At 39.7% G+C, this 18,360-nt stretch overlaps 3 protein-coding genes and 1 long non-coding RNA gene across 5 annotated transcripts; 2 read left to right on the plus strand and 2 right to left on the minus strand.

Annotated features, from left to right (window-relative positions):
• Positions 1 to 166: 166 nt before the first annotated feature.
• Positions 167 to 4,070, plus strand: twisted (Protein O-mannosyl-transferase 2). Its single transcript, XM_014362952.2, has 15 exons — positions 167 to 394; positions 635 to 775; positions 844 to 927; positions 1,005 to 1,089; positions 1,160 to 1,264; positions 1,325 to 1,433; positions 1,498 to 1,766; positions 1,845 to 1,951; positions 2,023 to 2,215; positions 2,297 to 2,500; positions 2,572 to 2,723; positions 2,795 to 2,883; positions 2,953 to 3,101; positions 3,178 to 3,587; positions 3,665 to 4,070. The coding sequence occupies exons 2-15, from the start codon at positions 663 to 665 to the stop codon at positions 3,768 to 3,770; spliced, it is 2,175 nt and encodes a 724-aa protein (XP_014218438.2). The 5' UTR covers positions 167 to 394; positions 635 to 662; the 3' UTR covers positions 3,771 to 4,070.
• Positions 2,016 to 3,824, minus strand: LOC106646813 (uncharacterized). Its single transcript, XR_016292931.1, has 3 exons — positions 3,663 to 3,824; positions 2,717 to 3,574; positions 2,016 to 2,644 (listed from the first exon to the last, which is right to left on the minus strand). It is a non-coding gene; the product is annotated as an uncharacterized LOC106646813 (long non-coding RNA).
• Positions 4,071 to 6,490: 2,420 nt separating the features above from the next.
• Positions 6,491 to 12,051, plus strand: LOC106646796 (transmembrane protein 8B). Of its 2 annotated transcripts, none has more exons than XM_014362927.2 (6): positions 6,491 to 6,654; positions 8,145 to 8,520; positions 9,804 to 10,081; positions 10,165 to 11,375; positions 11,450 to 11,714; positions 11,773 to 12,051. In XM_014362927.2, the coding sequence occupies exons 2-6, from the start codon at positions 8,318 to 8,320 to the stop codon at positions 11,964 to 11,966; spliced, it is 2,151 nt and encodes a 716-aa protein (XP_014218413.2). In that variant the 5' UTR covers positions 6,491 to 6,654; positions 8,145 to 8,317; the 3' UTR covers positions 11,967 to 12,051. The 2 variants fall into 2 exon arrangements, with proteins under 2 accessions (XP_014218413.2, XP_014218412.2); XM_014362926.2 differs by having other exon boundaries at positions 8,196 to 8,520.
• A 1,290-nt stretch (positions 12,052 to 13,341) lies between these two features.
• LOC106646738 (uncharacterized) lies at positions 13,342 to 14,707 on the minus strand. Its single transcript, XM_014362858.3, has 4 exons — positions 14,503 to 14,707; positions 14,265 to 14,433; positions 14,053 to 14,194; positions 13,342 to 13,979 (listed from the first exon to the last, which is right to left on the minus strand). The coding sequence occupies exons 1-4, from the start codon at positions 14,577 to 14,579 to the stop codon at positions 13,579 to 13,581; spliced, it is 789 nt and encodes a 262-aa protein (XP_014218344.3). The 5' UTR covers positions 14,580 to 14,707; the 3' UTR covers positions 13,342 to 13,578.
• Between the last annotated feature and the right edge of the window lie 3,653 nt (positions 14,708 to 18,360).

Raw genomic sequence — 18,360 nt, forward strand, 5'->3', positions numbered from 1 at the left:
TAACTCGATAAGCAATATAGTTCTAAATACGTAAAAAGTTTGAAAAACTTTTTTTTCCCAAATATTTTATCACGCCATTAATTGTGTATAATATCCTACATTGATGTCATTGATCTCTTTGAGGGAGGGGGGGGTAAATAGTTTTTTTATTCTCACATCCTTGGAAGATGTTCATGAAAAAACGATATAGTATGAATAAACAATTTACTTGATTCGGTAATCATACGAAATTACAGTTATCCGTGTTGCTGCTTACAATTGACTCCCTTCTCTTCTACTTCTTTGCGTGGTTAAGTATAAGTAAAAAAAATGGTACTGAAGACGTGTCCCTTTCTCCTGCACGGGCTTTGACGTTAAATAGTGTTTCACTCGAATTGAAATATGTTTTGTAAAGGTGAGTGGATATAGGATAATCTTGTTTTTATTATTAAGAGTTGATAGGTATAATATATTCTGCTAAAAAAAATTTGTTTTCTTTTTTTATCCCACTATTTCAATAAAATTGAGATGACAATTGTCAACGTATGGCCGCTTTTATTTTTCTTCTTGTAGTGATTTTTTTACTTTCTCTCACCAAGAATAATATTTTTGATTAAATACATGCACTCGTTTTTTTTTTTTTTTTTTTTTTTAGACATACAAGTTTAGTTGATTTTTTAAATATGGCAAAAGAAAGCGGCAGTGATATAGTTGCCGAGAAAAAAAACAATGTTGCCAAAAAATCATTTAAAAAAGCAAATAAAAAATCCGAAGATGACGAAGAAGCCAAAGATACGTAAGTTACAAATTATCACCCTTTTTTTCCTAGAATAAAAAATCATTTTAATTGAATTGTGTTTACAGAAAGTGGTGGTTATGTTTTGGATTCATTATTTTTGTAACTGCTGCAACAAGATTTTATAGGGTTACTGAACCTGCTCATGTCTGGTATGCATATTATTTAATGTATTTACAGTTTATTTAACAGCCAAACTAAATAAAACTTTTTTTGATTGCGCACGTAGCTGGGATGAGACTCATTTTGGTAAGATGGGAAGCTGGTACATCAATAGGACTTTCTTTTTTGATGTTCATCCACCTTTGGGAAAGGTAAAAATTTTGCGTATTAACAACTGTATTAAGATCAATAGTTTAATTAGTTTGATCATTTTTTTGGCAGATGCTTATTGCACTATCAGGATATTTAACAGGGTACGATGGTAAATTTCCATTTGAAAAACCTGGAGATAAATACGAGAATACTAATTATATTGGAATGAGAGTTGTAAGTAAATTAATTTCTTTGAATTTGTTTTAAATTTTAAAATCATATCGATATTTTTAGTTTTGTACATTTCTGGGTGCAACAATTGTGCCATTGTCTTTTTTAACTGTGTGGGAATTGAGTAAATCAACAAGAGCTGCTTTTCTTTCAGCTAGTTTAGTCTTGTGTGGTAAGTTTCAAGTAATCAAATTATTTGCATGTTTTATTAGTGTTTTGTTTATGCACATTTTTAGATGTTGGTCTACTGACTCTTAATCAGTACATCCTCCTGGATCCTATACTTTTGTCTTTTATGATGTGTGCAACTTATGGCATGACACGAGTAGGTTCCCTACATGAATGTCCATTTACATTTTCCTGGTGGGCATGGTTAGCTTTTACAGGAGTGTCTCTTGCCTGCACAATGAGTGTTAAATTTGTTGGCTTGTTTGTTGTCTTGTTAGTTGGTCTATATACAATTTACGAATTATGGAGAGAATTGGGAAATTTGAATCAATCAATTGTAAGTTGCTAGAGTTACATTTGAACATAAAAAGTTGCGAGTATTGTTTAGAAAAAATAATGTAAATTCTATTTTCAGGTGACTGTTGGAAAGCATTTGTTAGCTAGGACTGTTTGTCTTATAATACTGCCCATTTTCTTATACATGTCCTTTTTCTACATTCATCTTACCATTTTAAACAAAAGGTATGAAACTTATTTTCCAAAAGACTTGAATATTTTCCCTAATAAAAATAATTCGTATGTAATTTACTTAGTGGGAGTGGAGATGGATTTTATAGTTCAGAATTTCAATCTTTATTGGAAGGTAATTCTTTACATAATGCTTCGATGCCTCGTCATTTAGCATATGGAGCAAAAATTACTTTAAAAAATCACAGAACTGGAGGTGGATATTTGCATTCACATTGGCACCTCTATCCCGAAGGCGTTGGAGCCAGGCAACAACAGGTTTCTTATTACTGTCTTGATAACTTAGTAATTTGATGATAAAATCGTTGTTTTAAAATTGCATAAATCTCTGAACCTTAGATAACAACTTATTCTCATAAAGATGATAACAACTTATGGATTGTAAAAAAATATGACTCTGATGAGATACCATCCGAGTCGGAGTTAGTAAAACATGGTGATCTTATTCGACTAGAGCATGTCATTACTGGAAGAAATTTACATTCTCATAAAGAGCTAGCGCCAATATCAAAGAAACATTTTCAAGTTACTGGTTACGGAGAGGTAACAAAATAAAAACGCTACATTTTTTAGAGTAAATTTTTTATACATGTATAAATGATATGTGGTTGTAGAATGGAACTGGTGATGCTAATGACGTTTGGAAAATTGTCATCCAAGGTGGCAATAATGGAGATATCGTTGAAACTGTAACCAGTAAATTAAAATTTGTTCATTATCTACACCATTGTGTTTTAACGTGTAGTGGTAAAACCTTACCTAAATGGTAAAATAGATGAAAATTGATATTGATTGGCATTTCGTCTCAAAATTTATTAAGACTAAAATGTTTTACAGGGCATACAGCCAGCAAGAAGTCTCTTGCAATCCAAACGTGAGGGATAAAAATGCTCTTTGGAATATTGAGGATAACAATTATGCCAAACGTAAGTTGGTTTTATAAAAAAAATTTAATTTTGGTGGAAACGAGTTAACTGTATGTATTCCCTTTACAGTTCCAAACGTTAGTTTTCAAGTGTATGCACCTAGTTTTTTAAAAAGATTCTTGGAATCTCACGCAGTAATGTTACAGGGTAACTCTGACTTAAAAGTTAAGGAAGGTGAAGTTTCTTCCAAACCTTGGCAGTGGCCCATCAACTACCGAGTAAATTAAAACATTTTTTCAACAACCAAATATTTAGTAATTCTTTGAAAAATGTTTAAACGTTGATAAATCACAGGGACAGTTTTTTTCCGGCAACAACCAAAGAATTTACCTTCTTGGCAATCCGGTGATTTGGTGGGGTAACATAGTATTTCTGGTAATATTCACGACGGTGTACATCAATGCGGCTGTACGCGAGAAACGTGGCTGTAAAGATGATCCGGCTCTGATTGAGCAGAGAAAAACCATCACTTATGCAGGAAGCTGGCTATTCGTTGGCTGGTTGCTGCATTACGTGCCGTTTTGGGCCATGACTCGAATTTTATATTTCCATCATTATTTTCCGGCTCTGATTTACAGTTCAATGTTGACTGGAACTACGATAGACTACATCTTGAGTAATATTACGTTATTGCTGCCCGATAGAATCGGCAAAACGCTTTATCATGTTGTACTTGGGGCTTTCATCCATTCTATAGTTTATAGGTAAACAGAAGACACACATTTCAATTAAAATTACACAAACCAACTTATATTAAAATAATTAATGTTCAAATTTACAGCTTTTATCTGTTTTCTCCATTGTCATATGGAATGGAGGGACCATCGGCAAGTGATCCACAGAGTCGCATGCATTCTTTGCGCTGGTTAGAGTCCTGGGAATTCTGAAAGATGGTGTACTTACGATTGATCCATCCTGGAGTATTATTTATAAAAATGGTGTACTTATGATTCGTCCATTGCGGAGTATTATTTATGAGATTTTTTTATACATGACTTTACAATTTTTTAACACAAAGTGCAATTATTTATTACAAATGTACATGTATTTATTGACAATTTAATACTTAATTAAGTAGACGCGAATATTTTTTACTAGATTTACACAAAAGTCGAGTTTATAATATTTGAAAATTATATTTATACATTTATGATGATAAATGTACCTGGTGTGTGTATGATATTTTATCTGGAGACTGTTAAAATAAAGAATACTATTAATTATTAATGATGGATTTTATTTAATCTACACTAAAAAATGCATTTAAAAATCGAACCAGATTTTTTTTTTTTTTTTCCAAGAAAAAAATCAATGAAAAGTAATTCATTTCACAGATAATTACCTCATCAATAAGTAATCTGATGTAGCTTGTTGCACAAGAAACAGCATTTCCGCAGTGCGGTAAAGCTCGAACGACCCTCTCATCAATAATTACCTAACTACATCATCGAGCTTTAATGGAAAAGTTGAATTAGTCTTTACTTAAATAGACACAAAGAGAAAAAAAAATTGAATTTCTTTATCACGAAGCTCTAAAAATACTCGAAATTTTCATTTCTTAATTGAAAGTACCAAGTAAAAAACGTTAAAAGTAATCGAGTATTGATTATGACGATAACACTTACTGACTATAACATTTACTTTACCTTATCCCTTACGTATCTTAATGAATAATCCAAAACGATCGGTGCGCGTCTGTTTTTTTATTTTTTTTTATTTATTTTTTTTTTTTACGTACTTGTACAGGCTCATCCTAACTTTTTTTTATTCTTAACGATTAAAATATTAAAAATAAAAGTTAAGTAAGAAAACGTGGCATAATCATGTACGAGTGCATATCGACGCCTCAGACGATTATATACGTGTACGTTACTCGGGGTGAATGAATATGTGAGACCCTATTTCCTAAAAGAAAAAATCGTAGGTCCTTTCGCCCCTGAGCTATTCAATTTTTTGAATCAATTGTATCCGATGGTGTATTTAAGTAAAGCTTTCTTTTGTTCTTGGCATCGTAATAAGTAGGCGATAATTAACGTAACACCACATATATTATGTACCCGTCACATCGATGTGATATCACCCACTATATTGATCATTTCAATTATACATAAACATCAGAGCATGTTAAAAATAAATATTATGTAATAAGCCAGTATTTCCAACATTTTATACGAGTGCCATTTTCTTATATAATGGTCCTTTTTTACATGTATAAAAAAAATGGGTCGTTCCAAGAAAACTTTATCGTTATTACCCGTGCCAGTTGTACAGAACAAATTATTCAATTATTTCGAGCCAAAATTTTTTGTTCAGTATTGTAAACGGCAAGTTTATTTTGAAATAAAAAAAGATGGACGAAATCGCCCACGTATCAATAAGATTTTTATAAAAAATCGACTTAACAGTTTTCTCAAAATGACGAAAATCGTGTCGAACCCGAAAGTTTCCAGCGTATTGGTCGAAACCGCGAATAACTTGAAAATATTATAAAAAAAGTTACATACAAAAACTAAATTTCATGATGAGAGAGGACACGTCAACGACCCATGAAATTATTGTCTTTTTCGTAAAATCCACCGTAAACACTGTTAAACACAATTACATGTACATGTTTTACATTTAGTTAAGTCAGCTCAGTTAATATACCCATAAATTTGAGTAACGAAATCGAAAAAGCACGGCGAATCGCCGACAATTGGGGTACACACTATACACGATAGCCGATAACGTCTGTTCTGTATTATCTGATAATCGTGCCCCCTTGCCTGTACATAGATACATGTACAGGACGCAAACACTACATGAAAATTCTTCGTATGCTCGTGCTGCCCCGTCATTCGTACACAAGGAAATCCTCAAAAAAAGTCCTGAACTTTTAAAATAAAAATTAAAAAAAATTTTTTTAGGCTCGAGATGGGGCCCATTTTGCAATGTCCCGCACCATGAAGGAAAAATCATGAACACGGATTTCAATGAGGGTGATGCCATTTTTCCGCGATTCACCTGCAAAAATTATATACGTGTACATGATACAATCAGATGTAATAATAATTGCATTTAAAAAATAAAAAAAAAAAAAAAGGTATCACCTCGACGGAAACCCATACATTCATGCTTATTCCTTTGGTACTCATGATACGTGACATTGAAAGCAAAATGAGCCCCATCTCGAGGGTGAGCCTAAAAAATAAAAATTCATCGAATATTCGGAGACACAAGCGGGATAGTTTTTTGTGGATTACCTCATGTGCATAAAACGTCGCGAGTACATACTCTACAATACACCGCACATGACGACGATCGATATATACATACATATATTATATACGTATACCCAACTAGAGAGATAACGCCTCTGATGGGTGTATATAGACAACACGAGCTTTTTCCCTGCCGCACCAGTACTGATACTACGCGCAAGCGGAACTGACGCGGAGCTTTTCTTCTTTTTTTTTTTTTTCCTTTCAAACAGATGAGAGAACACGGGGTCACGGGGAGTGTGACAACAACAGCATAGAGATATACATATATGTGCGCACAGCTGAAGTCCTGGGGCTCTCCCCACGTGAACTTGTTTTTTTTTTTTTTTTTTTTTCCATCCCGCGGATGCGACAGCTCGGTAGGCTGTGCTTGGAATTGTGTTTCTCATGCGTCGTGGTGTTGATCGTAGTTTGTGTGGTTGTGCTCGTCGGGAGTCAATTGTGCGGGGTGTTCTGCTGGGACGGGCTGGAGTAAACAATAAACGCCGTTGATGTTGGCAACGAGTGACAGGTGATGATGGTTTATTTTTAAATCATACGAGCTTACGAGCTTGAAGAAAGCTCTGTTTCCATGCACACATGTGTACACGAAAAAGTTTTGTCACTCGTGGATCGGAATTGATTTTTATATTTTTCCGCCGCGTATGAGCATGAACAATATTAACCATAAGAGCTTGAATTTTGGCGCGGGAGGTCAGTTTTCGTGTGAGTATATGCATTGATTTTTAATGGATTTAATTTAAGTCATGGTTTACTGCAGGAGCAAGATATACACACGAGAGAACTGTGACTCTATCATACATTGTACGGACTTTTGTCACGTGTATAATGTGCATGCAAGTACATACATACGCACCTATATATGTGTATGTATATAATATGTAAATGCGTAGAAATGATTTTAAATAATGAACCAACTGTTTTTAGAAACTTTAGAGTGGACGTAGTGTTGGAAAAAACACGTGTGCTTTTTACCAGATCATTGCATGTAGAACACATCCGTAAGGTCAATTTCTTTTTTTTTTTTTTTTTCATCGATCGATCGCATGAATTTTTAACAAAGTTTCAACACCACAACCACTGGCCAACTGCACATAGTATTACAGGGTTGGTAAAAAAAAAAAAAAAAAAAAAAAAAATGCATTTAGCGAGTGTCCGACGTTTTTTGGGAGTTTTGACCATACGGGGAATAGTTGCACAGAACTCAGGAATTGATCCCCGCAAGTGCTCGACTTTGTAAAATAATTTGAGCGCGCCACAATATAGATAACAATACCTCGATATTTGGCTCGAAGCAGCACAAAAGAGCGAAGGAAGTATAGAGTTAAGTACTCATTCGCGTTGTTCCGTAAAATAATTCATGGCCTACCGGTACGAGTAGGGGCGAGCAAAAGAAAACGCGAGGGGCATCGATTAGACCGTCTTTGCGAATAGCCGGCAAACAATTTGAACGTGTCCGCAAAGCTTCCGTATATACCTATAGGACGCCATCACACAATGTATGCTGTATACGTGGTCAAGGCCAACCCGTGCGTAACTAGTGTACCTACATTATGACAAAACTCATCACCGTTCAAGCTATAATGCCTTTTTTCTTTTCTTTCACCGTTGCTTGGAATATATACGTACAATTGATTGAAAGCTTTTTTTTCAAACGGGCACTATAGAGTTCCATGTCGTATGGATGTATGTTGTCATACACCCCCGACTGGGGTGCACGATTATTGTATCTCCTCGACTCGAGGTTTTGCAGTTCGGACTCTTGTCGCGTGAAATATTGTACCACACATAACGTCAAAATTACTTATTTTTTCACTTCTAAGCACATATATACAAGCAATCAAATCACTTGAACATTCATATTTTCTATATCCATTCAAAAGTATAGCTGTACTCGAATTACGCATGAATAAGATATATTTTCTAATTTACTTGATGGGCGTGAATCAAAAAATCGTTTATCTATATAGTGAAAACTCGTTGAAGCAATATAATTTACAGCGAAAGCATTAAAGATAAAACTGTGTATTTTCCCCCTCTACGGTGCAAAAGAGCCATTGTCGAGCGGAAGGCGGCAATATTATCGTATACGTGTAGGGCATCGAAGGAGGTGCCGTGAGCACGTGCATGTAGTCGCTTTACTCCCGATCTCCAACTCAATCCTCGGAGTAATCATGGGACCACTCCAGCACCGCTACATGATGATGGGCCTAATTGTCCTGGCTTGGGCTAGTCTGCACCGCATCTCGACACACGCCAGTACCACGGAAATCATAGCTCGCCAGCCGGACAACGAATTGTACGACTTTCTCGGCTACGAGTACGTGACCGTCGTGCACTTTGTCGTACCCGAGGGCGCCGTATCGGTCGGATTCAAGTGAGTTTTAAAAATGTTTTCCTTCATCTTTCCACACAGGAATAGGCACATCGTTTTGGCGGTGGTGAAAAAAAAAAAAAAAACAGCCATCGCGATAACAATTCCGCTGACACGAAGCGGGGAGTTAATCGGGCAATTGTTCGACCGGATGGGCTACTCTTGGCGTAATAACGCGTATACGGGAGATCGGCTGTATCTCTGCTGCGCATTGAGCGGCTCTCCCGTCTCGTTCATTATATATACTATATACATATATCTCGCAAGTACGTGTTGTTGCATCGTTTATTGTTATACGAGCCTCGATTGAATATCCCTTCCGTGCGCTGCTTCATCGAGTTTAATTAATTACCCACCCACCACCTTCCCGTCCGTATATCTCGTCTAGCGGTTCTCTATTGTCTGTTTGGCCCTTTGTCCATTACGTAGGTTTTGCATCAAATCGAGGATTATATTATACCGTGTGTCGTATGTAAAAGTTACTTTGGTGCTACAACGACAATTTTCATCAGTGTAGTTATTCAATATGACCAAAAATTCATTTGTATTTTCATTGCTGCAACTACGTTCCTTTAACCGCAGGATAAGATAATCTCTCAATTTCTATGTTCGTTACTTTATCTTAAATATTAATTGAAATAAATTAATTTTATAAGTGTATTGTCTTTGAATTACAATATTTCGGGTGTTAAACATTTTTTACAAGAGTATTTCCACAATGGTTGAAAATACGCTATATTAATTTAAGGTATTTCATATATACGTCGCACCATCAAGTTTTCAAGTTCAAACACGTTGATACATTATATTTGTATGTGATTTTAATTTTAATATTTCAGATACTTTGATCAAATACAAATATGTTTAAAATAAATTATTTTAAACACAGTTGCATTCGAGTAAATTCCGTGGTAATTTGAATTCGATATTTTATAAACATTAAATGTAAGTTGCGATAATGAAAAAAAAAAAAAAAACTTGTAAAATCGCCGTTCTAAAGCTTTGAGTAATAATTTAGCATCGCCATCAAGTTTACATCATGTACACCTGTGTAGGTATATATTAAAATGCAACTATATAGTGCCAAAATTATCTGGGTCATAATGGAGCTTAAAAAATTTTTTAAATTAATAAGTAATACACGAGTTCTATAGACCCCTAATATGAATATATACATAAAGTAAAAACGGAAAAACTCCCTCTTTTTGATGTGCGTGAACAAAAAAAAAATGCCTTTAGACGAATGTACTAAAAATGTGAATTTAAAAAAAAAAAAAAAAAAAAAGGTTCATCAGCACAGAGGAAAAGGTTGGCGGGGTGGGCAAGTGCTACCCTCGCAACGTGACGATAAACTTCAAGTCCGGCAGTTTGCCGCTCGTCAGTCCCGATGGCTCGAAAATCGAGACGAAAGTATTGCCAAATCGGCGGCGAATTTACACCATCGAGTCTCAGAGCAACGACTTCGAACACCTCTCCAACATCCCCGCACCGCCACCCGGCGATTGGTACGTGATTGCCTACCGATCCTGGGTCGATCCCAACGACGAGCAGATCAAACAAGCCGGTACTGGATTCAAATCAACAATTATCATCCCAAACGCAAACTCGAGCGCAAACTATGACTTATTTACCCTCGCGCGCACACAGGTCTAGCTGCCAGCTGCAAGACAGTGCTGGAGGCAGAGATGTCGATCGAGCACCCCGACTTCACGTTCTCCCTGGGCCCCAACGCGTCGGCTCACTCGGTCCAACTGACCCGGCAAGTCGACTCCTCGGTAACCGAGTTCCGCGTGCCCCGCAACACCAACGCCTCGAGCCTCACCTTGAACTCCACCTGCGCCGAGAACTGCTCCATCTCCGTACACGTAACCGCCGCCGATCTCGTCTTTGCCGACAAGCTCAACGCCACCAGCGCCACCTACAACTTCCGTGGCTTCAACGACGGCTCCTTGCACTACGTGACTCTACGCCTCGAATCCGGCAACGCCAGCGACGTCACTCTCGAGCTCGTCCACCAACCGGCGGACCCGGGACTCCTCCAAGAGGTCAAGCTCACGAGGAAGACCCTGCCCGACTTCTTCATGTTCGACTACGACCACCTGTCGCCGAGGGCAGATAACAACGAGCCCTTTAACCTCACAGCCGGCAGTCTAGCCTTGCTGAGGTTCCGGGTCGGTCCGGTTTACGACACAGGCGGCACTCTATCGATCAGCATGAGACTCGCCGAGGAGGAGGAGGACCAGTCGTCCATCAGACTGGTGGGCTGTCTTTCCCTGGGCTACTACTCGACGGTGGGCCCTATGGGCTCCTGCCATGGGCAAAAAGGGTCGAGGACGGCGGACGTGTACTCCCGCAACCACAGCAGCCCGGACGTCGTGTACGTGCCGTACCCCGAGCCGGGCACCTGGTACCTGACGATCCGCGCCTTCGGCGTCGCTAACGCCAGTGGCTGCGAGTGCTTCGAGGACTGCGCCCTCAACGGGACCGGTTGCGGCGAGCCGGCGTGCGACTGCGTCCACGGGGTCGACGCTCGGATTGAGACGATCATCCAGTCGTCGTTCTGCGTCGACGGCCACTGCGGCGATCACGGGGTGTGCGTGAAACGGCTGAATCGGGGCTCGGTGGTCGCCGCGTGCCACTGCACCGGGGGTTACCGTGGCTTCGACTGCGCCGATGATGCCTACGTGATGAGCGACTGGCGGGCCGTGACCAGTATCGTCTTGCTCACTTGCAGCAACGTGGCCTTCGTCGGGGCCGTTGTCGCCGCGATCAAGCGTCACTACTACACCGAGGCCCTCGTCTACGGGACCGTCATGTTCTTCTCGACCTTCTACCACGCCTGCGACGCTGCGGACGAGGTAAATCTTTTTTTTTTCTTTTTTTTTCTAGCCAATTTTTATATGCCCATATACATATTTTCTTGGTGTCGTAGGAGCACAGTTTCTGTCTGTTCGGACTGAGCCTGAACGTGCTGCAGTTCGGTGACTTTTATAGCGCGTTGCTGGCCATCTGGTTGACTTTGGTGGCGATGGCTTCGATGGGCCGTAGGGTCACGTCGTTCTGCCAGATGTTGGGCGTCATAGTGCTCGCCATGGGCGCCGAGATGGACCGCATGGCTCTTTGGGTGTTTCTGCTGCCGGCCTTCTTTGGCTTTGGCCTCGTTGTGGTCTCATGGGCCCTCAAGTGCCGACAGAAAGGTAAGCGTTGAACATGAAGTAAAGTTAAATAAGAAAAATGTATTGATTCGTCTTGCAGGTACACTGGCGTACCCGGCGCGCGCTTACCGGCTGTTTTATCTGCCGGCCGGCTTGGTGATTGTGCTCATTGGACTCGTGTGTTTCGCGTTTTTGCAGACGCGCAGCAATTATTACATCGTGCACAGCGTGTGGCATGTATGCGTCGCCGTTGGCGCCGCTTTACTGCTGCCGAGTCGCGAGCACATGCTCTGATGAAAATCGCCTTGTCAGAGAAACCTGGTAGAAAATTTTGGAGTTTTGCGACGCGACTCTGTCGGGTTTGTGATTTAGACCCAAGTTCCTATGAATTTCATATGTTTTATTTTCATTTGTTAACGCGCGCGTGCTATTCAGCGACATTTGCAATGAGATTTTTTTTCTAGTATAGAATATTGATCACGTCGTGGAATCACAGAACTAGCTGGTAACTCCAATGAAATATAGTTAGGCTCGTGCATATTCTCGTACTCTTCGAGTGCTGAATTTTAGCTCACTCGAATTTCAAATTGTAATATGTATTTTCTTAAACGGTATAAATAACAAGATAAAACTAATTAAATCGTTTCGAAAAGCGCCTAAAATAGAATATTGTAATATAGTACATGACAAACCAAATGAAAAACTATATGCTGATCTTTGGAGACCGAGTAGCATCGTGACTGTCTCCGATGGCGTAGACCTGCGAGGAATAGTCTTAGAGATAATTGCGAAAACCAAATAATTCCGTCGAAATTGAAGTCATGACAAGCTTAGAGAGCTTTATATCAATTGACAGTAGCAAGTTATTTCGCACGGTAAAAATGAAAGGCTTTGATTTCAAACGTGAATCTGGTCCTAAAACTATGGCTCGGACGTAGCGATTTTAAATATGAGAATGTATAAACTATTTTATTACTTAGTCGTTTTAAAGTTGAAACTGTTTTACTGATATGTGAACTAAAGATATTATAAAACTTATCGATTACTATAGTATACATACGACGATCGAGGTATGAAATAGAATAATGAAAATGGATAGTATATTTTGAGTAGAATACTTTGCAACATTCTCGATGCGAGTCAACGATGACATTTCAGTATTTTAAATACAAATATTATTACAGTTTTAGGAATGTGATTATTAAAAATGTTTTTTTCACATAGCTCTTTTATTCCGCACTTGTTGTGCATATTTTATATAATTATAGCGTTGTTTATTGTGCGTATACGAAATACGTCGTTAAATCAGCGATACTGTGGTGTTCACTAATTGTTCGTTTTAAGATTTTACGGTTGCATATAAAGTATATTTTTTATAGTTGACAATAATGCCTAGCGAGAAAGTCGATCAAGTGCATTTAACAGAGAAAAATCTCAAACGGAATGTATATTTTTAATAGATGAGCACCAGATGCTGTCGGATATTTTGAGGAAATTTTTATTTCCACTCGTTATCCTGCAAAGAAGATAAAAATAATGAGAGATATTTTTTGAAAGTATATCATAAGAACGAAGCATACCATGTATGTATATATTTAAAATAAAAATGACACGATTTTTCACACAAATGTATTATTATTATTATATTATCATTATTCTACGTACACACATAAATATTCATTGATTTGCATTAGTGGTTTCTATATTATTATTACTTGTTTTTCCGGCATGGCAGCACAAGCGCGGTTCAAATACAATTTCAACGATTCGACGAAAACATGTTCTTTTGACGGTAAAAAAACGTTAAGTACATATATCCGCGATTCAACGATATATACTCCTAAAAAAAAAGAAATTTCGACAACAAAGAAATAGCTCGCGATCATCATTTGGGGGGAGAGAAAAATCACGCCGTGGCCGTGGCCTTGACTGCGTTGCCGATCGCCTGAGTGGCCGCCAGTTTGGCCAGTATCGTCAGCATGTTCTCGGCGGACATGCCACACTGCTGGTAAACCCTCGCGCAGTTTTGCCCGCTCCGACCGGCCTCGATCGCTTCTTGAATCGCCGTGCCCCGCAAGGCCGTCCGCAACACCTCGTTAGACGAGAACGCGTCCATCAACCGATCCACCGTCGATATCCCGTCCCCACTGTTGTTGCTGCTATCGCTGCCTGCACCCCGCACAGCTTCCATGGCTTGTTTCGAGTACGAGCAGGCCGCCCGCTGCATGCAAGTCGTCGTGTCTATGCCGTTGCGCGCCAAAGCATCGTCCAACCGAGTCATTATCTGGGCTATACCGCTGTCTTCACCTATAATATTTGTTTTTTTTTTTTTTTTTTTTTACAATCATCGTTATCTTTTGTACATCGCTTTTGAACTTACTTCGGGCGTAAGCGCCGTACGATCCGGACAGGACGTAGAGAAGCTTGGGAATGACGAGGATCGTCCCTATACCGATCACGGCGCCCAACAGTAGTCCTCCCAGGTCGATCTTGGCCGGCGCGTAGCTCGACACTCCGTAACCCTGTCATCCAGTACTTGGGATATACAATGTGCGCTCAAACACATATAGGCAAATGTACACGTATACTCACGGAATTGTCGCCGACGTTGGTGAAGCCGAAACGGGGCTCCTGGGACCGGTCGTTCAGTTCGTTGTTTCGCGACGAGTCGCCCTCCTTGCGCTTGGCTTGGCTCGGCATGGCCACTTGGTCCTGAGCCTTGGCCGATTTCTCCGTGTAATCGACCGAACTCGGCTTGAAACTAACCGAGCAAACAATTACATCGGGCCAATGTTGTTATTATATATATTGTTGTGGAAAAACAACTTACCCTCCGTCCTCGAACTTGGGAACGCAGGAGGCCACCGCCACGAGGAGCGCGATGATCAGTAAACTTGCCGATTTCATGTTTGCCGTGTATCCTACTTGAACGAAATCGAGCAACGCGTTTCTATGTCGCACCCCCTTTGGGTTCGCAATAATACACTTGGTGCCGACGAGTGTCAAGAGCAAAAGACGCTTGAATCCTCGTTGCAAGCTCGTTATATATACAAGCCGCGCTTGTCGCTCCTCCTTTTGCTTGCGCTTGCTTGTATTATACAACCACGGGGGAGGGGACGGAAAAATAATTGCCCCCAGAACGGTTTCGCTTTCGTTGGTCGTGCATCAGGCGACGCGTGACGCTTTTTGTACTACGGGTACACACGCACACACATACGCGCACTAGGATTTCTTTTCCATGTGCTCGAGATTTTAGCCCCGAGACCTTGTTCCCTCTTCCCGAAATAATAACTCAGCTTTTGCGCCACTGCTCTTGTGTATATAGCTTGTTAGGGCTCTCTCCTTGGGCATCTCGCACGGCCGGACTTCCGGTACTTTTCTACGCTGACGACGACCAGAGTTGCGCAATATACGTAATGGGACGAAGAATTACTTTTTTTTTTTTTCTTTTTTTGCGAGGCTCCTGGCGCGGGTAATTGCCGCGCAGCCTCGTTTTTCGTCCTTTTGGCGGTTGCTACATACCTACATTTTGAATTGTCTTTGCGCCCCACCGTACGTGCGCGTCGAAATTCATGACGATGGGTTATTTATTGCAAATTTGTACGTGTTTTCGACACGGTTTGATTTTATGGGCATATGTGTCGATTCAATCTCGTGCATTTCGGATAAAAAGCTTGTACAGTCATCGCAGAACAATGGGGGGGGGGGGAGTTAAGAAGAAAAAAAATTATAATTTAAATGGCAGGTGTGTATGAAATTCGGAGGAAAAAAAAAAAGTGGTAAGTCGCTGGGGGTACGGGTAATTTTTCAAGAAGTCATTTGAAAGTTTCGCGGGCGACGACATCGGAGCGCCGATTTCTCTCCAATTTTCATACGGCGCATCGCTTGCACGCGGTCGGTGTTTTCTCGCGGTTTGTTGACTCTGCGCGACTGAGGAAAATAATAACAACAACAACAAAGACTTTCGTTCTCGTTTTCTTGCCGGTCCTAGCGTGACCATTTCCATTTCTTCGAAATTACGAGTCAACTACCTTTCGTACCTTATGTGTTTGGAAAAGAGTGAAATTATGAACAAGTATGCGCGCGCGTTTCGGCCAAACACGCATCAAATGGTGCAAACAACGCTTATGTGACCGATTCGCGAAGTAAATATCGATTTTGGTGGACGATTGTTATGATCGTCTCGTATTTTCGAATTTATGGCAACCAATTCCCGTGGTTCTTTGAGTTGACCGATTTTTCGAGTAGCCAACGACTCCTCAAAATAATATGCCATGTATATATACTCACATACATTTTTCAGCGGAGCAAAGAGCGTAGTCACCCATAAATCGTCTATGAAAAAAAGGTGAACCTATTACGAAGATGTACCGAGTGGCGACCATCACCTGCCAATCAATTTTTTTAAAAGAAAAAAATGCACTAGAATTAAAACGGACAAGCTCGAAAATAAAATAAAAAAATTTAATTTTTTGCCGTAAATTGAAAAACTAGTTACAATCGAGGTACATTTCTTTGATTGCCCAAGTATAATTCGATTCTCATATCGAGAATTGAAAATGGGGTGATTTGAGGAATCGCAAATCGTATCCCTGCATAGTAGACTAGTGCATTTGTCATGACGATCCCGAGTGACAATTAAATTCCGACAAACAAATCTCGTTGTGGAAGATTTCCCTCGATGCCGTCGTATTCAAATTAGTTTGCTCTTCATTCCAATCAACTAACATTTTTGCGCCGTTCACATCCGTATTTTTATCTGTAAACGAGCTATTCGGAGTATACTTTTGATGGAACACTTGTGATGAAGGAAAAAATCTCCGTCCTAAAATATAAAATACCGATTCACCAGTCGATGTAGATGATGGAGTCCCAGCAGAGAAAAAAAAATCAAACCTATACTCATGTATTTCTTTTATAATAATTTTAATGATCTGGTATGATAAATACATTTTACGTTTTTATGCAAAGTCTTTCCATCGATATCCGATAAGCAGTCCCTCTGAACTTTTACTCGACGAACCAACGTTTCCATAAACTGCCAAGCTTCGTTTTATTTTTTATTCATTTACTTGAACGTGCTAAAATTCTCTTGAAAAAATCAATACAAAGTAGGTGCTGTTGTATAATAAACTCGGTTATTACGTTACAATTGGAACGAAACGAGTAAATTTACCTAAATGTCAGCACAAAAATAAATAAAAAAACTATTGGATCGATCGAAAGAAAATTACGATGGACCATTTAAACGCCACACCAAAGTAGGAATTACAATTATTTATTGGAGAAGGAATCGTGTAATAACCCCCGTGGATATATTAATTGTTCCCGACTGTGCGCGTAAATACACACCCCTTCTAGCCTGTACATCATATATACGGCGACACTTTTACTCATCGTGATTACCCGTTAATTAATCACCACTAACCACACGCATGCAGTCTGAAAAAAAAAAAAACGCTTCCTTCCTGTATGAAAACCGCAGCAATGACATATCGCGCCAAATCTTAATTAGGCCTATACCGAATAAGCACGGAATTTCCTTGGCTAATTTCTTTTCCAATTTATCTTTTTTCTTCTTTTTTTTTTTTTTTGTTGTTCACGCTCAACGCAAAGAAATCGTCATCAACCGAGCACACACACGTTACATACCCGTGTGTGTGCGTTTACACGAGTAGAGCATCCCCTTCGCCCGTACAAGTGGTTCTGGCGCGTTGCACTAGAAAAGTACAACGAAAATGCCCAACACACGCACACACAAATCGGTACAACGAGCGTCGGGGCGTCCGAAGGTGAAAACTAATTACGCGCTGTTCACACATTGGCGCATTTATCATAACGATCGCGCGGTCGTTATGTTTTTTTTTTTTTTTTTTTTTTCGGGACGAGGAAGCTTCCCCTCCATCGCGGGTGGTGTGTTGTACGGAGAGGGTTGGGGGCCACACGAGCGCGTACATATCCAGAGCGCGGATTACTCCCGCGTTGAGTTTCAGCTCGGGCTTCGCGCGAATATTGTTCATTCGGGCTTTTCAAAATCTGTCATTTTTATCATCACCATATATCCCGTGGTGTTTTTTTTTTTTTTTTTTACATTTGTGGTACAGTGCATACAGAGGTAATTATATATTTTTTTCACTTCAACGTCGATCTTGCGTTGCGCGGGGATGTGGTTTTTTTTTTTTATAATACATTGCAGTTGGAGCCCGCGTGTGTTCAGTTATCATTGTTTTCACATAAAAGTTATCAGGAGACTTTAATTTCTTTACACTTGCTTTTTTTTTTTATCATACTTATTACGCGGAAAAGTTAAAGTTGCGAGAGAAGCATAGTTGGGGGGCACCCATCGTAACTTAATTTCAAGACTCATTGCTCATTGGCATCGGTTAGGAATTTTTTTTTAACAACAGATCGGTCTGTGAATCGTGAAGGGTTGCGCGCCTTAAAGTCCGAAATCTTTGCAGTCTCTCGTGGATGGCCTTCCGGAGACTTTCAGAAGTCTTTGCGTTATCTCAATCGACTTGAAAGTCTTTTTTTGGGACTTTTGCAATCTTTCTCGGTGACTTAAGTGCGCAGATCCAAGTATACACAGCTCATTCGTGGTTCACGTTTAATTAAATATCCAATGGACAATAAAACAAGGAAAGTAAAAAGTAAAATATAAAAATATCCCATTCAATTTTAGCGAGTG

Source organism: Copidosoma floridanum, unplaced genomic scaffold (genome assembly GCF_036245765.1).
Source record: "Copidosoma floridanum isolate Cflo_tuat_1 unplaced genomic scaffold, Cflo_Japanese_pri ptg000013l, whole genome shotgun sequence".
NCBI classification, from domain to species: domain Eukaryota; kingdom Metazoa; phylum Arthropoda; class Insecta; order Hymenoptera; family Encyrtidae; genus Copidosoma; species Copidosoma floridanum.